This window comes from Protopterus annectens, chromosome 8.part0 (assembly GCF_019279795.1).
Source record: "Protopterus annectens isolate FY-2018-M chromosome 8.part0, PAN1.0, whole genome shotgun sequence".
Taxonomy (NCBI): Eukaryota; Metazoa; Chordata; order Ceratodontiformes; family Protopteridae; genus Protopterus; species Protopterus annectens.
Window position 1 is genome coordinate 1,839,074,960 of NC_056741.1, and position 26,254 is coordinate 1,839,101,213.

General features: G+C 43.9%; 1 protein-coding gene across 3 annotated transcripts in view; it reads right to left on the reverse strand.

The window, feature by feature from the left end:
• CFAP20 (cilia and flagella associated protein 20) overlaps positions 1–26,254 on the reverse strand; it is a 476,007-nt gene that overhangs the window by 177,676 nt on the left and 272,077 nt on the right. For all 3 annotated transcript variants that reach the window (XM_044081330.1, XM_044081331.1, XM_044081329.1), the window contains exon 5: positions 25,212–25,400. In XM_044081330.1, coding sequence (XP_043937265.1) covers positions 25,212–25,400 — 189 coding nt within the window. The remainder of the gene's footprint in view (positions 1–25,211; positions 25,401–26,254) is intronic.

Sequence of the window (26,254 nt, forward strand, 5' to 3'; positions counted from 1 at the left end):
TGACAATGACTGGCTCCTAGACTGAAGAGTAAGCAACTTCTGGAATGCCTGCCCATCTAGATGTGGTAGTATGCATCCTTCATGTTCACTGAGCACGTACAGTTGTTCATTTTCAAAAAAAGGTAGAATGGACTGGATCGTGACTATCCTGAACTTTGTACTTTTTACCGACTTGTTCAAGGATGTCAGATCCAAGATGGGCCTGAGGTCCTGTGTCTTTTTAGGTACTAAAAAGAACCTTGAGTAAACTCCTGATCTGAACTGATCTGGTGGGACCCACTGAAGGACTCTTCTGTAGCAGCTTTGAAAATTTCCAACTCCGCTGCCTCTCTCTGATTGAGTAGAACATCTGGAATAGACATCTTTGGTTTGGGGACTTTGAAAAGGGAATTAAGTATCCTCGGCATACGATCCTTTGCACCCATCGATCTGGCTAGCCAGGAGTCTAGGCATCTGGGGTGTAAGGATAAGCGCCTCCCAACTGCCTCCATAGGACAGTCAGGCAACTCCTCAGGAGAGCTGAAAGGGTCTGTCTGAGAAAGAATCCAGAGACCCTTGATTTTGCAGATCCCCTCTGCCACGTGAGCTGCGTCTACCACTGTAACAGTTTCCACCTCTGCCTCTAGGATTCTCCCTGCGACTTCTGAAAGGGGCCCTGAGATTTTTTTGAATCACAGCCCCCCGTCCAGATTCCTGAAAAAAAGGATCTCTGAGGAGGGGGAGAGGGAAGGAAAATGGATTCTGATGGCAGACTGTCTTTCTACGTTTCTCGCTGCAGGAGAGTGCGTCTTTAATGGTGGGCCCAAACAAAGATGGTCAAAAGGAGCACAGATGAAGGATAATTTGAAGGGTTCCACAAAATCACACAGCCGCAACCAGGCATTATGCCTTATGGCAATGCCGGAACCGGTGGCTCTAAAGATACCTTCTGACATGGGAGAGTAACCTCATGAATGCAATAAAGATAGACTGTAGAGTGGCCAATCTGAAGGATTTTCTTTCCTCAGACATGGACTCTGGGACTGAGCTAGAGAGTTCTAAATCCCTCTGTAGCCTAGTAAAATGGGAAAGGTAGTTTAAGGCTCAAAGTAAAGGTAGACAAAGTGTAAACTCTTACCAAATTTGTCCATAACTCCCTGTTATGGGGATGGACAGAGGACCTTTCCTGGGCCATCTCCTTTTTAGTGGCTGCTGCATAGCATCTACCAGGATTCCCTTAGTCCAATAGTGTCTGCTAAGGGGAGCACTGATAATTTTTCCCACACACTCAGGTACAGGTTCTACAGTGTCAGGATCCTTCTAAGCCCTGCTTGATACTAAATCAATGATTACATGCATCAGTAAGGGGTGGGTGACACCCAAGATGTAGATGGGCCAGACATGAAAGCCGCCAAAAACATTGATTCCTCCAGGGTCAGGTTTTGGGCAGACCATCCACCTCTCTGGTGCAGGATTTCCAAGGTGTTTCCAAGAGAGAGATACTCAGATGGAGATCTGGGGGACCATTCCCCTTCCTCAAAATCGGTATCTTCAGTGACCAATTCCTCTAGGGAATTGAAGTGTCTCCTCTTGCTCCTTCTCTTCCAGGGAATCTCCTCAGTGGGGTGTTCCAGGGTGACATCAAAAGAGATCTGGGGTTTCAAAGTTGGAAGTGCTTGTAGGCTTTGCTGGGCTAGCTGTCCCGTGGGGGGGGGGGCAGTGGTGAGGTCTCAGGCACAGTCTCCAAAGAGGAGAGAAGTGGATCTGAAAGGATGGGAAGGGAGGATCTCCTGGGCATGGAGAGAAACTTCTCCGCCCCCTTGAAAGCAGAATGGGCCGGAGAAGCTGAAGATCATGCCTCCAGAGCCAAAACTGCCTGGACAGATGACCCCTGAACACACCAAGCCCTCTGCTCCGAGAGGGAAGCCGGAGCCAAGCTGATGAACGCTGATGCTCTGAAGGAAGGCGATGGCCCAGAAAACTTCAGAGTCAAGGGTTCGGCTCAGAGAGCCGCTTTGCTCAGAGATAGTTGCAACCGAGCAAGTCAGGGTAGGTGCCAGGATTGAAATTCATCATTGGCTCTGGCACCTCGGCTCTCGGGGCATTCAGATCTGAGGCCTCAGAAACAGTAGGTTGGATCAAAGAAAGAGCTAGGGGTCTAAAGAGTGAATTGTCTACCCACAGTCCCGGTAAGGGATGGGGCTGGTAAGACAGTCATCTGGATGTGTGTCTGAAGGAACTTCATCAATCTGTCCACCTCTGACTTAGAAAGGCTGTCTGTAGACCAGACAGATGCTGCTGTGGAAGGTAGCCTTAACACAATCCTAGGGGGACCTCTCTATGTGAGGTGAACCTGTGGAAGGAGTAGAGAGTTCCTATGACAAATGAACTCAGGGCAGAGGAGAGGATTGTCTGGACTTGCTCAGATCTGAAACTCTGGGATTCAATGCCCTGGGAGCCTTGACTGGATGCTCATCTGAAGACAATGAAGCAAATGTCCCAGGGGAAAGTTTCCTGTGCTCCCCATCTTCACGGTGCTTCTTGGGAGGGAGTTGAGCCCCGTAGAAGATGATGAAGAACCTGCCAATGGGGCCGATGGAGATAAAAGGCCCATCAGAATGAGTTTGCTCCTTTCTTCCTTCTGTCGGATAATGCCTGTTGATGGAAGCCCTCACAGATAACATAGGAGGCATCAAGGTGGGCAGGGCCGAGACAATATACACACTCCCTGGGGGCAACAGATATGGGAATCTTGTACCCACAGGAAGTGCACTTTTTGAAACCTAATGGCTTCTCGGACATCACACAAAAAGGTAGAAGGGAAAGAAGAGAAAAGGGGAAAGAACAGAAGTTCCCATCAAGACTGGACCATTTATTTAATATACTGAGAGAAGGTAGTGTAGAATAAAAAAATGGAGGCTATAGCCAAAAAAAATTAGAAAAAGGAAATTCATTTAGCTTGCAGTTAAAGCCCAAAAACTCTTCACCAGAGCTAGAGATGACAGACCACAATGTTTCCAAAAGTGGCAAATGAGATCTGAGTAACTGGAGAGGGGGGCTGAGGCATTATGGGGAGGGAAGGAGCTCCAGCTTCAGAGACTAAAGCTTTTGGAAAGCAGCAGAGTCAGATCTGAGATCTGATCTGACAACCCAGAGGTCGAGAAAGAGGACATCAGATCACTACTTAACACAGTCTCTTATTAAAACAACCCTCCCCAAACAAATGCACAAAATTTCCAACATCAGGGGTGGGGGTGGGGCTTTACCATCCTCTCCCACAACAAGTCTGGGTTTGAATGAGCAACACTAAAAAAATATCCGAGGACACACCTAAAAAAGAAAAGAAATAAGCCTCACCTCTGAAGGTATTTTTTTTTCTTCATCATCTTGTCTTGCAGCTCCCATAGCAGGGTCATGACAAAGGGGGGGGGGGGGCACTTTCAATATACGTTCAGCCATAAGAAGATTTGCCACATTCTCCATCAAAACAGTAAGCATATTATTTTTAAACTTCAAAATGATTTTGCCAAAAAGGAATGTTTTGAAGACAGATGTCAATGATTTGTGCCTCTCCATATCAGCTTTCTGTCAATTATCCATATAACCTGTGCCACTCAAAGACAGTTAGTACTGTGCAATAAACAGCAAACGAGCAAGTATAACATGTAGGCAGTGGATAAGTGGTTTTCTTAAATACAGTATTAAAACACACTCACTCCGCTCCCCTACCCTGCCCCCAAATTTCACCTGCCCCCAGCACCTCTACCTTTATCCTCTACAAACCACACCCACCACCCAAATTATCCACTCAAACTCTCTCTTCCTGGAACAGCCCATTCCCTTACCCACCCACTCTTACCTCTAATTACTTCCCTTACCCCACCCACTCTCACCTCTAAATCACTTCACTAACAAACACACCAAAACCACCACCACAAACAATACTCTGTTCCCCACTACTTTCTTCAATTTTATAATCCTTGCCTGCTCCAAAACAAATATCATCACTCTTGCATCTTCAAACAGCTTAGTAACTACATAACAACTCCTAACAACCTCATTACATTATGCTTGAAAAACCTATATACATCTCCCTTCTACTACTATCACTCCTACTGAGTTCCTATATCTTCCACCTTACCCATCCCAATATTATCTATTATTCCCAATCCTTCCACACAACTAACCATCTGAACATACCTCTCCAACACTCACACACCCCAATTTCGCCACACCTATATCCTATAAATACCCATCTACTTTTTTCAATATAAACTTCTTACCTCACATAGATATTTCACTCCCATAATTACTAGAAAGTCTTCCAGTATCATAATAGAGTTCAATGTATACTCTAAACTCTCAAGTTACCTCCCTAACTTCACCCTATACACAATTACCAGTCTATAATCAGGAGATATCCATCCTAACCCAGGTCCCCCCTCCTCAAAAACTACTAAAAAGTCCATATTATTTACTGCTCTAAACTCCCAAAGCATAGTCAACAAAATTCCAAACCAGCATGCCTGGCTCACACACAACAAACCTGACATCCTATCCATATCTGAAACATGGTTAAAACCCCACATAAAAGACTCTGAAATAATCCCACCCAACTATTCTATTAGAAAAGACAGATCTCATAAAAAAGGTGGTGGTATAGCTCTACTATACTCATCCTCACTATCAGTTACTCCCTATAATAAACCTACTCCCCACTTTAACAATGCTGAATTACTAACAACACTACTACAAATCAACAAGCTCAAGCATATATGTATAGCCTCCATCTACATCCCTCCTGGTGATAATATTTCTACACTCAAAGACATCCTCTTCTGGCTCTCCACTAACATCAGCAACAAAACTATAATCCTAGGAGACATGAATATAAATTGGGCCTCCATTCAGTCTCCCTCAAACCCACTTAACATTAACCTCTATAAATTCTCTCAGCTCATCAATTCAACAAACCGCCCTTCAAAAAACCTACACAATGGCAGCATCCTTGACTGGATCCTAGTCTCTCACCCCCACTACTTTAACAGTGGTACTCTTCCTGATCCTCTTAGTGATCAATTACCCACATTTACACACCGTCTCCCTTCACCCCTTCATCATACCCATAACTTCATTACTACTCGTAACCTAAAAAACTTTAACCCTTCAGCTTTCATTAACTCTCTAAAGGCAATAAATTGGAATACTCTAAAATCATTTCCTCTAGATAATGCAGTCACCCATTTCAACACTACCTTCTTAAACCTCTTAAACCATCATGCTCCCCTAAGAACAAAAAGAATAAAAACAAAAACTGCCCCATGGCTTACAAAAAATACACTTGCTACAATGCGGCAAAGAGACCACCTCTGGACCCATTACCATAAAAATAAAACCCCCCTCATCCACAACGAATACAAAACACTTAGAAATAAAGTAAAGAAACTCATCACCACTGACAGACAAAACTACGTCTCCTAACTCCAAAACAACAATAAAACAAACCCTCAAAAATTCTGGAAAAGTATCTCCACTCTCCTTAATCCCAGTAAACCAGTTACCCCCACTCCCGATCCAAACGCTCTCGACATAGACCTGGCTACTCAATTTAACTCCTTCTTCATTGATTCTATTTCCAAACTAACCTCATCTTTCTCCGACATCTCCACTCCCTCTAAACCATCCCCACTCTCATATTCTTACCTTCCACCTTCAAACACTAGTTCACCACTTATCTCATCTTCCAATTCTACAACCTTCACCACCAACTCCACTCTTCCTCCTCATCTCTCCCACCTCCAAACATCCCCTCCCCCCACACTCCACACTTCTCACTAAAACCCATACCCACTTCTACCATAAAAAACTCCTTCTAAAACTGAAGTCTGGTTCAAATGCTCCCAATAATATTCTTTCACAACTCCTCAGCATAGCTGCTGAAGCCATTGCCTACCCCATTAGTATTTTAATTAACCGCTCTATCCAAGAAAGCACAGTTCCCCATATCTGGAAAAAGGCCTTTATCATACCTTTACATAAAGGAGGTAACAATAACAATGTCTCCAACTTTCGTCCCATCGCTATCCTGTCTCCCATCTCCAAACTCCTTGAAAAGTGTATCCAACTACAATTCCTACCATAACTCATTGATAACAACCTACTAACTCCCACACAACATGGCTTCAGACCAGGCCACAGCACTAGGACAGCCCTCCTCTCCTTCCTGGAAACAGTAAATAAAGCCCGAGATTCTGGTCACATTGTTTCTACCCTTCTACTGGATCTTTCTAAGGCCTTTGACACCATCTCCCATAACCTTCTTCTAGCTAAACTCTCTAAGCTTAATCTATCTCTTTCCTCTCTGAACTGGTTCTCCAGTTACTTATCCAACAGACATCAAGCAATAAAATGGAAAAAGGCCACCTCCTCATTTCTTAATACCCCAACTGGTGTTCCACAAGGTTCAATATTAGGCCCTCTCCTCTTCAACATCTTTATTAATGACTTCCGCAACTCCATCCCATTCTCAAACATCATTCAATATGCAGACGACTCAACTATTATTTGCTCTGCCACTTCAGCCCCTTTACTTCTAAAGCTAACTCAAGACACTTTTTCAACCACTGAACAATGGGTGAAAAATAATCACTTAGCACTCAATGTTTCTAAAACCAAATTAATGGTATTCACTCCCTCAAAAGCCACCCCTCTCAACACAAACACCTTCTGTATTTCTAGTCAAAACAACACAACTCTGGAACTGGTATCAGAGACCAAGCTACTTGGTGTCCAAATTGACAATCAGCTCAAATTTAATTCCCACATACAACTAAACATCAAAAAAAACCCATCAAAAATTAGGTATGCTCTACCATCAATACCATTATCTTACACCCCCCACTAAACTCACCCTCTCTACATCCTTTCTCATCCCCTCCCGTCTCTATGGATCTCCACTCCTAACTAATCTACAATCATCTCTGAAAAATCAACTCTCATGTTGTTATAACAAAATCGCCAAGTTCGCCACTAGCCAGAGGTTCTCTACTCACCACTGTTCCTCTCTCCACAAACTAAATTGGCTAGAACTACCCAACCACCTTATCTATACCCAACTCACTCTGGTCCACAAGCTTATTTTCAACCCCTCAATCTGTCCCTCCCTCTCCTCTGCCTTTAAAATGTATCTACCCAACAGAGTACTAAGGTCCAACAACCAAAATCTTCTCGAAATACACAAACCAGTTCGTCCACCAGGCAAATACCTTCTATCCTTTAGTCTGGCACGACTCTGGAACTCCCTACCATCACCCATTCATGTTACCCCTACTAACTCTACCTTCAAAAAAACTCTTCATTCATACCTAGCCTCCCAGTGGGAATGCTCTAGCTGCCACCCTACATAACTTGCACTGCTAACCTTCTTTCTCTCATAACTATATAGTTTACACTTTAAACTTCCATTCTCTCCCTTTTTGTCAATAAATAAATACAACAACTTTGTTGATCTATCCCCCTCAACCTGTTTGCTAATGTAGCCCATCACTAGTACAAAGCACACCCAATCCCACAAGGAACCCCTTAGTTAAGACTGAACACTGTTCATACAGTATTTGGGTCCCCTGTACATAGTTTGCACTAATCTTATCTTCTGTTTTTTGGACTTCAAACTACCACAGGACTGCCCAAAACATGCCCTTGGAACCTTGTCATATGATTTCTTCAAATATAAGAACAGTCACTTGGACTCTTCTCATCTCTAGATTCCTCTCAACTATCTGTCTCGCTGCAAACACTGGGTAAGTTGTGATACATCCTGATCTGAATCCCAACTGCTCATCTCCCATCCTACTTGTACCTACTCTGCATACTCATTTATCAGTCATATGAAAGTTGTTGCAGTGCGTCCATGAACATCAACATACTAACCATACATGGTTTTGGTAGGAATCAATCCATGCATAAACAACTACTCTAGATTTACAATGATGACACTGTTTATCGCAGAAATTGTCTCTGTTAAATGAAATATTTTATCTATAATTAGTATAACCAAAACTTTCATTGTCATTTTTGCTTTAGAAAAAGTATGTTTAAATGCAATGTTTCTACTAGTACTTTTGTACATACTGTAACAAGAGCTTTGATTGTAATTTTGTTTGTAATTATTGTTTTGTTTTTGGAGCTTTTCTCCCCAGGACTCCATTGAAAATGGGTTCTTCTAGGCCCAATGGACTATCCTGGTAAACCAACTGCAAATAAATACAATAAATAGGTGTTTATCAGCCACAGACCATAGGCACTGCGATGTTCAAGCAAGCAGTATGTTGTGCAGGTCTGCTGTTCCATATTTTGCATTGAATACAATTCAGCATTTATGCTAATGGAATTTTCTATAATAGCTAGACAAAACAGTCATAAATGGGATCCAAACTGCCATTCAAGACAGCACAGGTATTTCCACTTTACCTCCTATCAAGATGGATGATGCATTCTTTAAGGATCACCTATGAATTTAGGTGAATGATGAGATACTGAACAGAATAGCAGCTATTCTGTTCAGTATCACATCATTTCTCCTAAGCAAAATAGCAGCTATTTAGCCTTTCATCTCAAGAAGTAATTTTGCTATAATCAGAATTTTATAACAACCGAAGTAGTAGCACACTGAAAGATGTTTGGAAACAGTGGTCGGAGAAAAACTTGCCTTCTTTTTGTGTTTTTGGATACATCTGTTTGCCTTCAGTGACATAAAAAGAAGTTATGTACTCACCATAATGTTTCATCTGAGTAGGTAACTTCATTTGTCATCAACCTGTGGGTATCAGATCCGACCTGGATCCAAGCCAGCAGCTTTCCAAGCTAGAGAGCCGAGCTCCAAGCTCCTCCCCCTTATCCATAATACCCTGCTACCTCCTTCCAATCCTCAGATCGTGTTTGCCCATCTATATAACCTCAACGACAAAACAACCTGAAGAATCCTAACCTAAGGATTAACAAATAACCTGAAAAAAAACATCCTAGGGTTCAGGTAATCAAAGAACCAGGTTAGGGGTAAGGAGGGTGGCTCGGTTGATGACAAATGAAGTTATCTACTCAGATGGAACGTTATGGTGAGTACATAACTTCTTTATCTGAAGTAGGTAACTTCATTTGATCATCAACCTGTGGGACAGAGCCCCCAGTTACCAAAAAACTTGGGAGGTCCTCAAGGAAGGATATTCTGGAGCACTGCAGAGCCAAAAGCCGCCCTTCCTCTAGACACTAAATCCAATTTATAGTGAGAGATAAAGGTATGAGAGGATGCCCAAGTAGCCACAGATAAAATGTCATCCAAGGGAACTCTCGACCAGAATGCAGCAAATGTAGCCATAGTGCAGGTAGAATGAGCATGAACCCCTATAGGCTCTGGCAGGCCAGATAGTTTATATGTGAGCAGGATGCAATTAGAAATCCATCTGGCCAGAGTCACCTTCGACACTGGCTTACCCAAAAAAGAGTTTTGCAAAGGAAACAAAGAGCTGATCAGACTTGCAGAAGGCAGCTGTTCTGTGTAAATAAAAACTTAACCGTCTATGAACATCTAACAAATGAAGTTTGTACTCCCCTTTGTTTTGATAGTTAGGGAAAAAAACTGGGAGATTAATGGACTGATTGATGTTCGCCTCTGAGGCCACTTTAGGTAGAAAAGATGGGTTAGTCCTGAAAGAGACCATGTCCTTATGGAAAACAAGATATGGGGCTTTAATACAGAGGGCCTGAAGCTCAGACACCCTTCTAGGTGAGGTAATAGCTACCAAAAAGGCAGTTTTCCAGAAAAAGATTTTCAAATCAACAGAAGCTGCAGGTTCAAAAGGTGGTCGAATCAGAGCCTGAAGGACCAAAGTTAGATCCCATGGAGGGATGAAGTTCCTAATAGGAGGTCTCAAGAGAAAAGTACCTTTCAGAAAAGTCTTGCAAATCTTGGTGGAAGCGAGGAGATTGAGATTGTCGCCAATGTGAAAATGGGAGATGGCAGCCATTTGAAACTTTACAGTAGAAGAACTGGCCCCTTGCTGAAAGATATGAGATAGGAAATAGAGCACTGCTGGGATGGGAGCAGTGAAATGGTCCAAATTCCTATGAGATGCCCAAATGGAAAACCGCTTTCATTTACTATTGTAAACCTTCCTGGTAGAAGGCTTATGCGCCGCTACCAGGTTAGATCTAACCGTAGACGAGATACCGGGAGTCCTAGCAACTAAATGGAATTGTATCAACCAAGCTGTGAGCTTGAGATCGACCAGATTCGGGGGTTTCAATCCCGAAGGATGAGATATTAGATCCGGGATGGGATCCAAGATCCAGAGAGGAGCTATAAGATGAGACCGTAGGCATGGAAACAGGCTTGATGAGGCCAGAATGGGGCTATGAGGATAATCTTGTTCCCCAACCGACGAGCTTTCTGCAAGAATTTTGTTATCAACGGAAGAGGAGGATAAGCATAAAGAAGACCGGGTGGCCAAGCATGAACTAGGGCATCTCTGGGGCTTTCCCCCGGTGGGGGAATTAGAGCGAAAAACTCGCTGCACTTCACGTTGGAAGGCAACGCGAAGAGATTGCAGCAAGGCTGACCCCACTTGCAGAAGGCCTGCTTCACTACTAAGGGATTCAAAGACCACTCGTAAGGTGAGAGGATAGTTCAACTCAGTTTGTCCGCTAGGATGTTGGACCGACCCAGAATGCGCGTTGCTAACAGAAAACGGTTGGTGGATATCTCCCAATCCCAAACTCTCATGGCCTCTCAGCAAAGAGGGTAAGACCTGGTCCCCCCTTGTTTGTTGATGTACCAGACTACTGACATGTCTGACTAAATCGCAATAGTCCCTGGAGGGAGAAAGGCATGAAGGGCTTGCAACGCTAGAAGCACTGCCCTCATCTCCAGAACACTGATATGCAGAATGGTCTCTGAGTCCACGTACTTTGGACAGTTCTGCCCATGTAATGCCCCCCCCCCACCCAAGGTAAGTAGCGTCCGTGGTCACAGTGGCTTGGGGTTGCGGCATAAACGGTCATCCTTCCCGAAGCCCTCGAGATTGGAGCCACCACGAGGGAATGTCTGCAAACGCTGCTGAGAGGAAATGGTAAGTCCAATGGGTGGTGAAGGATGGACCACTGAACCCGCAAAGCCCACTGGAGAACCCTCATGTGCAAGCGAGCTAAGGGCGCGAGACTGAGTGCTGCTGCCATGGTCCCTAAAGCTCTCAGGAATAACTCCGCTGATGGGGCAAGTGACTGAAGGGCTAAAACGTGAAAGGTCAAACTGCAAAGTCTGTCTGATGTCAAGAAGGCCTTGGTCTGAAGCGTATCTATTCTGGCCCCTATGAACTCCAAGACTTGAGCTGGTTGAAGGGATGACTTCTTGAAGTTTATGGTGATCTCCAATTGGGACGCTAGAAGTAGGAAGTAATCGCTGGCTAAGCAGAGTAGATGCCTGGTGGGGGTGGTAAGGAGCCAGTCGTCTAGGTAAGGAAAAATCTGTATTCCCTGAAGTCTCAGGTGGGCCGCTACAACTTCCATGACCTTGATGAACACCCTGGGGACTTATGGTGAGGCTGAAGGGTAGGACCCTGAACTGGTAATGACTGGCCCCTAGCCGAAAGCGGAGGAACCTCCTGGATCGCCTGTCCATGAGAATGTGATAGTACGCATCCTTGAGGTCTATGGAGCACATCCAGTCCTTCTCCTGCAGCAGGGGCAGAATGGATTGAAGCGTGACCATCCGGAATTTCTCCTTGGTAATGAAGAGGTTTATTGTTGAAAGATCGAGGATCGGCCTTAAGTCCCCCGTCTTCTTTGGCACCAAAAAGAACCTGGAGTAATAGCCTAATCTGGATTGGCCTGGGGGGACGTGCTGGATGGCTCTTTTTTCTAGCAGCTTTTTTACCTCTAAAGCTGCTGCCTCCCTCTGACTGGGTGGTACATCAGGGAGGCTCCTCGACTGAGGAGGCAGGTTTATGAAAGGGATTGAGTAACCTCTGGATATTATTCGAAGCACCCAGCGATCTGTTGTTATGGACTCTCATTGGGCCAAGTGCTTCGAAACGCCCCCCCCCCCTCCCGACTGCCTCCAGAGAGGAGCAGCCGGGCAACCCTTCAGGGCTGCTGCGTGGGTCGGTCAGAAAAAGGTTCCCGCGACCCAAAATTTTTCGGCCCCCCTCTGCCTCTGGGCTGGCGTCCACCTTGTCCCCCTCAGCCTCTAAAGGACAAAGGGTCCGGAGTGTAACGGGACTGCTGAGACTTCTGGAACCACATCTTCTTTTGTCCTCTCTGGCTCCTGAAAAAGGACCTTTGAGGAGCCGAGGAGCGAACTCCGACAGCAGACGGTGTCTTCCCGTCTTTCTCGCTCTGAACCAATGTGTCACGGATGGTCTTCCCAAACAGGGTAGAATCGAAGGGTGCGTTCGCAAAGGACACCTTGAAAGGTTCCACAAAGTCACAAAGCCGGAGCCAGGCGTGGTGCCTTAAGGCAATGCCGGACCCGCTGGCTCTAGCGGCCCCCTCCGTAGCATGGGAAAGTAGCCACACAGACGTGTTTGAAACAGATTTCAGAGTGGCCATGCGAGCAGAGAAAGTCCGTTTGACCTCGGCCAACATGGACTCGGGGAGACTCAGAGTATTCTTTCACCAGATCCCGCTGAAGTCTAATTACATGGGCCAAATAATTCTGCGCCCTTATGGAAAAGGTTGCTGAAGCAAACATCCGCTTCCCGATACGATCCATCATCCGAGACTCCTCATCAGGGGGATGGATCGAGAAACCATCCTGGACAAGTTCCTTCTTGGTTGCTGCCGCCACCACCATGGCATCTACCGAGGAACCCTTACTCCAAGCCGTCCTAGCCACATGGGGACTAAGAATCCTTACTGGTCTCGTGGGGATTGGCTCTACAGTGTCCGGTTCCTTCCACGCCCTGGTAGTGATGAGGTCAACCAGGGGGCCGGCCGGAGGGGACACCCAAGAGGTAGACGGGCCTGCGAATGCCTCCAGGGACACCAACACGTCCAAGGAAGGTTTTAGGGCTGACCACCCCCCCTTTAGGTGAAGCATTTCCATAATGTCTTCAAAGGAGATGTCCTCGGGAGGTGACCTGGGGGAACCTTCCCCTTCTTCCAAATCGGTGTCCTCTGTGAGGGACTCAGGGGAGTTCAAGTGCCTCCTCTTACACTTACATTTGTGAGGGGCCTCCTCGGTGGGACTGTCCGAGGAGGGCTCACCAACAGGGTCGTGTTCCACCAGTGGAACGGGCTGGGGCATCAACGCAGGCTGGCCCTGGGACTGGATGATGGAAGACAAGCCCAGCTGCAAGGGAGTGGGGGCAGAATCCGAAGAAAGAGCAGGGGGTCTCGACCCTCTCCACCACGTCTGAAAGCATGGGGTGAACAAATCTCTCTGGGCTCCATGGTTAACACCCTCGGATCCGGCGCGGGGATCGGCGTCGGAGCCGAAGCGCTTGGACCCGAGAGGGAAGTGTGCCTCTGACCGAAACTGAGCCGAAGACACACTGGCCCCCTCGGATCTGACGCACAGCTCTCGGCCCCGAGAGCTCAGATCCAAAAAGGGATCTGACAAACTCAAGGGCATGGCTGGCGTCGAGGTAGCGATAACCATGGGCGCCGACTCCCTGGCTCAGAGACTCCTCAGATCAAAAGGCTCCGAAACCCGATAGTGGATTGGAGAAGGAGCTATTGGGGCAAAAAGTGGGGCTGAACTCCCCCCCGGAGGGGGGGGGGGAGCAGCACTCCCATCTGCAGTTGGGTTTGGAGAAAATGACACATCATCCGGTCCTTATCAGCGTCGGAAAGGCTACGGGTCGACCTAGAGGCCGCCGAAGCTGGCCGGAAGGGCCGCAGCGATGACCTTGAAGATGGTTGGGCCTCCTCCTCCAGCTCCTGTGAGAAGCGTGGAGAACGGAGCCGAGGGGAGGAAGGCCCGGAGACCTTCTGGGGTGAGGAGAGCAGCTTGGTAGGTGGGGCCGAGGGGGATGAGTCGGCCTGCCGCTTGTGGATTCTATGCCTCTCTTTCTCTCTCACCCCCTCTCTCTTTTCTTTTTTTTTAGAGTCCCTCTCTCCCTGGGAAGAAGTGTGAGGTTGAGTCCCAGCCAGGGGAGGGGAGATAGCAGGCTGAGCAGCCGCAGCCATGGCTGTAGCCACAGAGGGAGAGGAGGAGGAGGAAGCTGACTCCGCGGGTAGGAGACCCGCCAGAATCAGCTTATTCCTCCTATCCCTCAGGGCCCGGGGGTTAAAGGCTGCGCAAATTTGGCAGCCCAATGACAAATGCGGTACCCCCAGGCAGAGGACGCACAGTGTGGCCATCTTCTGGGGAAAGCTTATGGCCACACTCAGTGCAGTTAGAAAAGATGGCCTTTGGGGCCTCGGCCATGATTCCTAAACAAAAAACGCACACATGCCAACACAAACACTTAAGGGAAAAGGGGGGGTCTACAAGGCTTTAAACTACGAGGGAATGGTAAAACTCAGGCGTTTAAACTAAGAAACTAAACTATCCACACACACACCCAAAAATTAAGAAAGATTTTGAGAAAATCTACTTACAAATCGCCTAAACGCTAGGAGCTCGAGAAGCTCGTGCTTGACAAAGCCACGGCAAACGAGATCTGAGGATTGGAAGGAGGCAGCAGGGTTTTACGGGTAAGGGAGAGGAGCTTGGAGCTCAGATCTCTAGCTTGGAAAGTTGCCGGCTCGGATCCAGGTCAGATCCGATACCAACAGGTTGATGATCAAATGAAATTACCTACTTCAGGATCCACAGTTTCAAGGACAGTGTGCCCAAAAAAAGCCAAAATCAAGTAAAGAAAGGCACACAAGTGGAGAGACAGCACAATGTATTTAAAAAAGGCTTTATTCCACACAATAATAACACCAGTTATTTATTTATTTAAATTTGTTGACCGGGAGTGTCCAACTGGACGTGGGTCCATTTTCAGCGGAGGCCCGGGGAGAAAAGCTCCACAGTAAAATAAACAGACAGTAGTTACATTGGATTACATAGTGATTAACAATTTAACATAGAAATTACTTACAACATATTTACAGATGAAGAACATAGTACATCAGTAGACAACTGTACCAGACCAGTAAAATGGAAGAGTCGTTTTCTTCCAAACCAAGTCAGACATCATCAGATAACACACATCAAATTGACAAGTTCCTTTTAAAAATAAATTCAAAAAGTTTCATCCAATCATGTGAACCCAATTAATTAAGTCAATCAGAACCACATACTGAGTAGGTAAAACTCCAAAGTTCCTTTAAAATGTTTCTTGTGAGATGTCAAAATTTTTCACAAATACATTCACTAGTGTTGCTCATATTTTGAGCATACCTTAAAAACCACATGAACAATAATAAAAATAATATACAAATAAGTGATTCAGTAAAAAGTTTTATGTAGAAACATTGTTTAAAAAATAGAATAGTTTAACACAATATGAAAATACTACCATCTAGTGGCCAAAAGGTAAACCACATCCAAATGGCCGGGAACAGAACCCAGGTCTCCTGCATGAGAAACAAGAATTTGAAAGTACATAAAGTGCAAATTTATGATAAACTAACTGAATGTCACTATAAGACACAAAAAAGCATAAAATGCTGTAACCATATAGCACCAATACCTAACCTAACTGTTGTAGTAAATCTACATAAAAGCGCAACAAACTATTTTTTACAGTGCAATACAAGTTTAGCATAATTTCATGCTGGTGCACATTTTAACCAATAGGTTATAAAATCACTGTTTAGCTGCTCTAAGTTTTAAAAGAGGGGCAATGCTGATACACTCATTGAGTCCAGGTGGTCTCCCAGAATCAAGGGTAAACTATTATATTTTTTAAACAAAATGTTTCTACATAAAACTTTTTTACTGAGTCACTTTGTAACTGAGCCACTTATTTGTATATTATTTTTGTAATTGTTCAAGTGGTTTTAAGGTATGTTCAAAATATGAGTAACACTAGTGCATGTATTTGTGAAAATTTTTGACATCTCACAAGAAACATTTTAAAGGAACTATGGAGTTTTATCTACTCAGTATGTGGTTCTGACCAATTTAATTAACTGGGTTCACATGGCTGACTGGATGAAACTTTTTGAATTTATTTTTAAAAGGAACTTGTCAGTTTGATGTGTGTTATCTGATGAAGTCTGACTTGGTTTGGACAAAAACGACTCTTCCATTTTACTGACGTTAATTACTGTGTGGAATAAAGCCTTTTTTGAATACATTGTGCTGTCTCTCCACTTGTGTGCCTTTCTTCAGTGACATCCTATCACAGGCATGGTCTGAAGGACACACTAAAGCTGAAATTAGACAACTGGATACTGAGTGAGAAACCTCTGAGCATGCTAAGGCTACTCTACAGCTTTTCAAGTAAGGATTCTGAGATAACTACATTTAGCACTGAGACCACATTAATTCTGTGATTTGTGGTTATATAAGTTGTGCTGGTTTTGCAGCAAAGACTATAACAATGAAACAAAATACTTTATCAAACACGGTTAAAATTCATCAGATTTGACCATGTTCTGATTATCACAAATTCTGAGATGTTACACAAAGTACAAGTGAATTTTCTACTCACTGCAAACACATTGCTGTGTTCGCTTCTGATGTGCATTAATTTTCCAGATTTTCCATTGGCCCCGAGCACCACAGTTTATTTTTTAAAGGCTACAGTTTTATTCCTTCAGCAAGAGCTAATGTCAACTTGAGTGGTTGGGAGAAATTGTGAGGAAACATGGACTTTTACAAGACAAAGAAGCCACTTTAGTTGTTGAATTAATGGAAATGGTGTTCATTTTTTGACATCTGAAGGAGAGTACTACAAACAGTTAACTGGAGATGGGAGCTGCTTGTGCCCCTATGTTTGGTAATGCAGTGCTTTTGAGATGGGAGCTTGACATCTTGTTCAAATTTCCTGTTTTTGAGATGTGTGTGGGTTACTTCAGGTTTCTGGATGAGTTATTAGATCATGAACAGTCCATATGAAGCATTCGAGACAAATATACAAAAACCCTCATACTGTAACACATTTTCTTTTTTTCACAAGTTGCCACCCATTCCACCAAGAGAGAGGACTGGTGAAAAGCCAATTCATTAGAACTTCCCGGCTTACTTTGGACAACAACATGCGTCTTGAACAGTTCAGAAGTCTGAAATCGATGTTCTAGGATAGAGGATACCCCTCGCCATTGCTGGATATGTCATTCGATGAAGTGTGGGCTGGAAGAAGTAACTCATATGCACCAATTATCAAGAATGGGTTACAACAACTTGTGAAGGTAGACAAAGACCAAAATGGTCCAGGTTTTCATAACCACATGAACATGGTGTTACATTATACCCTGGATGCCAAAGAAATTGAACTTATTTTTTGTTAGAACTGGTTTGTGTTGTAGTGTGATGTGGAAATCAAAATTCATTTTGTGGACCCCCCCCCTTCACCTACAAAAAAAACCTAATATGAAATGCCTCCTTGAAAAAGCAGTGGCAGACAGTACGGGACTATCAAACACAAGGAAATGTGGACATTGTCACCAATGCTCATACACAGACAGCTGTTATCAAGGCCCTTTGTTGAACAAAATTGTTGGTATAATGACTGGCGGTACATACAACTGTGCAACATAAAGAGTGGTCTATCTGGCTACATGTACTTCTTTCTCTGCTTTTTACACAGATGAAACCAAAAATGCCTTGAATAAATGAATATACCAACACACTTACAGCATACAGCGACAAGACAAAAACAGTGCATTGGCAAGGTATTCCACTATCTGCCCAGAGTTCAATAAATTAGTTTTTTAGTACTTTAACAGTTTCAGGTGGCACCTTATGTTAGAGATGGGCAAAAAAAGAAGAGGTTATGTACTTACCACAACATTCCTTGTGTGTTGTCTATCTCTGCCTTTATTCTCACTGTTGAGTCAGATCCGATCCATCTCGGTTATTTCAAAAGCTTGAGGTTTTCAGCAAAGCTCGTGGGCATTTTTCCTTACCCATAATGCAACTCCCTAACTTCTTCAGATCATGTTTGCCCCAGACAACTCATATGGTGGTAACTGTCATCAGATATTTATTAAACAAAACATTATTTCTGAGGGTATAGAGTCCTGTAATACCAAATTAGTACTACTCGGTTTCCCAAGACTGTAGGCAGGGGGTATGGAGGGTAGGTTGCAAGAATAAAGGCTGAGACGGACAACACACATGGGAACGTTATGGTAAGTACATAACTTCTTTATGTGATGTTGTCAATCTCAACTTCATTCTCACTGATGGGACCTCGTTCCAAGCTACCGGATTCTTGGGTGGCTCACAGCAGAATATTCCTCAGAACTATAGAGCCAATAAATGCTCTACTCCTAGAGGCCAAATCCACTTTGCAAAGAGTAATAAAGGTATAAGAGTATGCCCATGCCGTGGGAGCACAAATATTATCCAAAGGTAACCTCACTTGAAAGGCTGAAAAAGTGACAACTGACCTAGTAGAATGAGCTTTAACAAGGCTAGAAAGAATTTTGCCCTTAGAATTGTAAATGAAGGATATATACTGTGAAAGCCATTTGGATAAGGTAACTTTGGACACTGGTTGGCCGTTTTTAATATCAGAATAAAAAATGCAGAGCTAATCTGACTTCCTGATTTCTGAAGTTCTGTGTAAGTAGACATGCAATTGTCTACGAATGTCCAGAAGATGCAGTGAATATTCCCATTTATTTTGGAAGTTTGGGAATAAAACTGTCAGCTCAATAGATTGACTGAGGTTACTTTCCCTCACAACCCTGGGTAGAAATGAGGGGTTAGTGCATAAAGAAACTCTGTCCTTAAGAAATAATAGGTACAGTGGATTGGCAGACAAAGCTTGCAATTCCGAAACTCTCCTTGCTGAAGTAATAGCCATTAAAAAGAGTGTTTTCCAGGAGAGATACTTCAGTTCACAGGTAGCAGATGGATCAAAGGGAGGAGAGAGAATGTTTGACAAGATGAAATTTAGGTCCCAAGGCAGTAACAGGGTTTTGTATGGATGTATTATTGTTGTTCCTTTCAGGAATGTCTTAAAGTCTGTGTGACATGATTCCAGAACCATTCCCTCCTATATGAAAATATGAAATTGCTGCCAACTGAACTCTAATAGCGGCTGCAGCAGCCCCTTCAATGAAAAGTTTTGCCAAAAATTCTAAAATAGATTGAATGGGTGCAGTAAAGGAATCTATCAGGTTACTGCCGGCCCAAGCCATAAAATCTCTTCCATTTACCTCTGTGCAATTTTTGTGTAGATGATTTATGGGAAGATAACAAAATATGTTTAACTGGAAAAGAAAGGGGAACCAGATTTGGCGGGGTCAATAGGGGGCAATTAGGACTGTCTTCTCCAACAAACTTGCTTTCTGCAAAAATTTGGGAATTAGAGGGATTGGTGGAAAAGCATAAAGAAGTCTCGGGGGCCAAACGTAAACAAGTGCATCAATTGGTGACTCCCCCGCATTAGTCATTAGACTTCATCAGAAAACAATGCATTCAACTATAAAAAACTTAACTATTAAAGACAAGTTTTTAACAGAAGTATATGTCTTTATTAGTCGAGTTTCTGATGTCACTTAATTGTGGGATGACGATGTAATTTCTATTGGCTTAGAGATATTTTTACACTGAAAGCTTTCTACAGTTGAATGCATTGTTTTCTGATGAAGTCCAATAACGAAAGCGGAAAATAAATTGTTGTTTACGCTAAAATCTGTACCTCTTGTTCTCAGTCGAAGTTCCAGTTCTTGTGGCTTGTTGTGATATTCTGGAAGTTTCTCTGTTTTTGTGGATTATCAGAAAAAGTGGTTGGAAGCCGTTGCCCTCAGGGCTTCTCGACAAAGGAGGTTATGATTTGGTACCCCCCTGTTTGTTCATGTACCAGACCACAGACATGTTGTCCAACTGGATTGCTATCATTCTCAGAGAGATGGAGGGAGTCTTGAAATGCTTGCAACGCCAAAAGCACCACCTTCATCTCCGGGAAGTTTATGTGCAAATGAGCCTTGTGTTGTTGGCAGATGCCCCGAACTGTGTTCCCTAGATAATGCCCCCCCAACCCTATCTGGGAAGCTTCCGTGGTCACGGTGGCTAGGGGTCGAGTGTGAATAAAGTGACAGCCTTGAGATACTAATGGACAGTAAATCTACCATTGGAGATCCTTTTTGCAAGAAATGGTTATGATCTTGTGCGTCACTGGAAGTTCTAGAATTGACCACTGTGTCGAAAGTGACCACTGAAGAATTCGCATGTGGTGACTAGCTAGGGAATGAGAACTGAAGCAGCCATTTTGCCCAGTACTTGTAGAACTAGTTTGGCAAAAGCTTTCTTTCTGATCAACAGTCTTCATAAAGTCAAAAGTCGACTTTGCCTTGTGGAAGTTTTGCTATTGTTGTTGTGTTTATCTCTGCTCCTATGAACACCAAGCTCTGACATGGCTCTAGAGCAGATTTTTTTGCAATTTATGGTAATTCCTAGGGAGGAATATAGTTGTAGAGTATAGTCTCTGGCTTGTAGAAGAAGTTGCTGGTTGGGAGAGGTTATGAGCCAGTCGTCCAGATACAGAAACACCCAGAATCCTTCGCCACTACTGCCATACATTTGGTGAACACTCTAGGGGCTGTAGTGACACCAATGGGCACAGCTCGAAACTGAAGTGTCTGACTCCTAGCCGGAAGTGCAAGTACCTTCTGGACTGCGTTTCCACTCGTATGTGGTAGTACGTATCCTGAAGGTCTATAGAGCACATCCAACTATCTTTTTTCCAGGAACAGAAGTACTGACTACAGTGTCACCATTCAGAACTTGGTCTTTTTGACAGATTTGCTCAGACTGCTGAGATCCAAGATGGGTCCTCCAGTCCCCTGTTTTTTCTGGAATTAAAAGAAATCTTGAGTAAGTTCCGGATCCTCTCTGGTCTGTGGGGACTTCATGGAGGACTCTTTTTTTGTTCTTTTAGCAACTTTTGAATTTCTAATGCTGCTTGTTCCTTCTGACTGGGTAGAACATCTGCAAATGACTTATTTACACGAGTGGGGAAGGAGAAGAGAATGACATATCCTCTGGATAGTATGTCTTACACCCATCTGTTGGTTATATTTTGCCAGGTTTTGCAGTGTAGACACAATCGCCCTCCAACTTCCTCCAGAGGCGAGCAATCGGGCACTCTTTCTGGAGTGCTGAAAGTGTCTATCAAAGAAAGATTCTCTGGAGCCTTGGTTCTACTGGCCTCCCCTGCCGAGAGGGTGGCATCTTCCATTATTGCTCCCCCTCTGCCTCTAGGGGAACTTTCATCCTGTGCGTCCTGGAAAGACCTTTGTGATTTTCTGAACCACATCTTCCCACTACCTCTCTGACCTTTAGGAAAATGTCTGGTAGGTGTGGAAAAACACACTCCAGTGGCAGACAAGGTCTTGCCCTTCTGTTCATACCTGGTAAGCATCTCTTACTTTAGGCCCAAAAAGAGAAGATACATCAAAATGGATGTTAATGAAGAAAGACTTGAAGGGCTCCGTGAAATCACAAAGGAGCATCCAGGCCCACTTCCTGAGAGAGATGCCTGAACCCATCGCCCCACTCGTTTCATCTGCAATACAAATATAAGCCTCATGGAAGAGCTTACGACTAAATTGAGGGTGGTGAGCGTGGACTATCTGCCACCGCTTCAGCTACAGCTTCTTGGAGGGAGTCTGAAAGTTCCTTCAACAAGTCCCTCTGTAATCTGGTAAAGTGGGTAAGGTAGTTCAGAGACTGCAAGGCAAGGTCGCTGACAAAAAGATTCACTTCCCATACCTATCCATGGTCCTGGAATACTTATCAGGAGGATGGATAGAGGAAATGGTCTCAGATAATTCCTTTTTAGTGGCCACCACCACGACCATGGCATCAGCTGCTACACCTTTTGGTTAAGAACGACTTGTCCTTTGGGGCAGTAGTGCACTTATTTAGCCTCCTAGGAGTAGGTTCTATGGAATCTGGGGTCTCCCAAGCCTTCCAACAGATTAATTCAGTAAGCTCATTGGAAGGCGGGATCACCCAAGAGGTTGAAGGGCGAGACACAAAAGTTTTCAGGTATACAGACTCCTCAGCTGAAAGGGAGGCGGACTGCCAGTCACCTCACTGCTTTAAAATTTCCAGGATGTCTCCAAAGGAGACATCTTTGGGAGGTTACCATGGGGACCCTTCTGCCTGAATGAGGTCAATATGGGATGCTGTGCTAGACTCCTCGAGAAGGTCAAGATGCTTCCTCTAGCAGGTCCTCTTCTGAGGGACCTCCTCAGTGGGATAGTCTGGGGAGGTTTCAGAAGATGAGGGTGGCCCCTGTTGGACATCCTGAGACCTGGGGTCTCTGGGGTCCAGTGGAGAGGGTATGTGAGAAGACAGACACCTGTGAAGAACTGGGAGGAAGATCTGAGAAAGGCTGTGTCTTGGACTGCAACTGAGTCAAAACCCTTCTCATAACTTCAAAGGCAATCTGCCCTTGCTCCGAAGAACCCCTTGGATCCAACAAACGGGTTATTGGGGCCAAAGGAATCTCTGGTGCAAGAGACTGAAGCTCCAAAGGAGAGGTAGGAGTTGAACTCACCCACGCTGAAGCACCCAGAAGCAGGTTCAGATATGGAGAGATCCTGACCGGCTCTGTGGACCCAACTGGTCCTAGAGGTCTCCTGCTCTGACTGGCAGAAACGCTCAGGGTAGACATTGGATCTGAAGAACCTATGGGTCCCATCGGAATCTTTTGGCTCTGAAACAAGGGACAGATTGGAGGAGAAGCAGGTGCCAAATGGGAGGGACTGTCCAATCAGATTCCTTTGGGTTCAGATCCAATAATAGCTTGGCCAGACCTGGTGTCTTTAAGCAGCCTCTGTACTACCCTATCCACATCTTCGTCAGACCAACTCCTGGTGGACCAAGTAGAAAGGGTAGGAGATCTCGACTTTGTCAAAAAGGATGATGGCAGCCAGGAAGGTATCGGTTCCAATGAAGATGAACGGCATTGACAACTGAATTCTGTGGGTGCCGAAGGTGTCAGAACTGAGGGTTCCCACTGTTCCAATGAAGTCTTGGATCCAGCGACTACTGTCTGTTCTGAGGGTTCAGCTGGAGCAGACAGTCTAGGAGCTTTTTGCTTCTGCTCCGAAGAGGACTTCGGTGCTGAAGTATGTTTTTGATATTTCTCAGACATGTCAGATGTGGTAACGGACTCAGGTGATATAAGCTCAGAGAAGGGAGTTTTCAGCAGTTCCTTCAAAATAAGCTTATTTTTGCACTCCATAAGCACTCTCTGGTTCAAACCATGGCATATGGAGCATGACTCTTGCAGGTGAAGAGACCCCAAGCAATACACACACACACAGTGTGTGAATCACTGAGAGGCATTTTTCCACACTACTCGCCCTTTCTGAAATCAAGAGATTTCCCTTCCTGTTTTTGCGACATTTTAAACAAATAAGAGAAAAGAGAAGAAATACGCCCTAACACAAGAATGCCAGAAAGTTCTCTAATTTAAACAGAGAAGAAAGATGGCAATAAAAAAAAAATAGGTTAAAGAAATCGTCCTCCAACTAAAAATGGATGACAAGGAAGGAAGGGGACAGAAAATAAAAGGTAAACGTCCTCCAACTTTAACGGATGCTACTTAGATGTCCTCTAACTGAAACAGTCACTAACGGGGAAAAGAAAAGGGCTAACACTCTCTCTAAATTACAGAAAAATAGGGTAAGGAAATATACAAGAGTATAATAAACTATAATAAATTGTAATAAAGTTAACAAGACAAGTATTGAAAGTGAAAGCACTTAGCCCTGAGCTTGCTACAGGACCTCCTTCACAGAGCTGCAAACAAGATTTCAGGAAGATCCGTGGTGGTGGTGCTGCGGTAGAGTTGTCGCCTCACAGCAAGACGTTGTGCCGTTAGATTCTCAGCTAGAGCGTCTTCTGTGTGGAGACATGCGTGAATGGGCGTACTTTCGTTGAAGGCTATGCGTCAGGGCTGGCAACTCTGCACATAAAAATCTACTGCCAATCATTAGCGGACCGGAGTTTCGCTGTGGCGACCCCTAACCGGGAATAAGCCAAAAGACACAAACAAACAAAGGGAGTTGCATTATGGGCAAGGAAAAATGCCCATGAGCTTTGCTGAAGGCCTCGAGCTTCTGAAATGGCCGAGATGGATCAGATCAAACAAACCAGTGAGAATAAAGGCAAGACTGACAACATCACATCAACCTTTTACACCAGGAAATGTTTTGGCAACTTAAACTGGATGCAACCAATTCACCTGGTCTCAATAATAGCATGTCAGTCATTAGTGAACTAAGAACTGAGGAAACAAGCCAGTATATTGCGATTACTGCTCTTGGTTTTATGTGACTTTATTGCATTTTATTTAAGTTCAGTTTATTTTCTCAATGCCAAACTAATAATTCTTTGCTAATTTTCAGCTATTTTTCCAGCTTTTTCATTGCTTTAAGTTTAAAATAAGTCTTGAAGGATGTCATCAAATTACATTTTGATTGGTTGTTTCTGGGGGGGGGGGGTTGTTTCAATCATTTTAGTAGGAAGTGAGAAAACTTTAAAAGGAAGAGAGAGTTTAATTCATGGTTCTGATGATGTCTATAAATAGAAAAGTGCTCAACTGTGATTTTACTTGACCAAATAAACGCGTATTTTGAGTACCTGTGGTTGGTTTGGCTTGCTGATTATTTTTGTTTTCGGACTTTACTACCAGTTAAGGGAATTCTACTGGTGATTTTTGCTCATCATTATTAGGATTAGGATGCTGCAAGATTGGTAGTGGTGGTGGTGAGGGCAGCATGTCTTCATAGGATGGGCTGGACAAATGACTCAAAGGGAAAAAAAGAGATTTAGTCAAATTGTACTTGATCATATAGTTCATATCACAGCAAGGTATTTCCATTCATAGCAGAACTTACAAGTGCAACTGTATTTTTCTAGCCATACTAAAAGTACAGCCTTTTTTATTCATAGCATGCTGCTTCTGCCTCGTATCAGAGCTGGAGTGTGTAAATCAGGACAGATGAGAAACAATTTTAAAATATGCAGCTGTACAGTGTGAGCTAGTTAAGATGTGTTCTGAAACTAAGACTTTTTATCTTTAATATGACAGACTGAGAACTTCTCATACCTGCACTCGCAGAGTTTCAATATAGTTTGTGCCATACGCCCTTCTTGTGAAATCAGACAGGTTGAACTGGATCTGGTTCCAGCCATCATCCAAACGCATAGGCATGGTGCATATGAAGGGTTTTACCCTCGTCGTGCTCTGATAGTTACTGGCCCGGAATCGCCTACGCACATTTTTATCATCCAGCACCTTTAAAAAAAAAACAGACAAGACAATGAAAAAGAAAACTCTATAACACCCTTATATGTGCATTATTTGATATATATATATATGTGTGCATGTGTGTGTGTGTGTGTGTGTGTGTGTGTGTGTGTGTGTGTGTGTGTGTATATATATATATATATATATATATATATATCTATATATATATATACACACACACACACACACACACACACACAGTTAAAGAAAGAAAAAAATAATGAATCAACTGAGCCTACTCAGATGCAGCGGATAAAACCCTACAGAAGTCCCTCCCCACTTCTGTTCCTCTATACTTTCTACTTATCTCAAAACCCATTTAAAAAGATTCATATATATTGCTATGCAGTAGGTATTACAGAAAAGCATGCTCCATTTTTCTCTCACCACTCCTTCAGTGAAACACTATGTCCGTGTGAAGCCTGACCATGTTGTTGTGATCTTATGTCTTATGCCCCACAACATTCCATTTCAGCTTAAATCCCCCTCATTTCCCCCGTTTAACAGTATGTAGAACTGAATCTCCTCTTTTCCTACTTCTAGAAAGGACTGTTCCAAGCTTCGTCTCTTTCATCATATAGTTATCCAATTAACCTCCCTCTGTTCCTTCAATGGGAACTTTTTTTTCTATACAGTTTCAAAACAGGACAGAGTATTCAAATGAAACATTGTCAAAGATAAGAATTACTTCTTTTTCCCTGGAAATGTTTCCAAGCATTCAGTTGTATCAAAATTGCACTTTCACTCCATCCACAAGTTATTACCACAGTTACAAAATTACCACTGCTGGTTAGTACTTGCGTGTTCAATCACTTTACTTTACTTCCTCTACCTGCAGCACA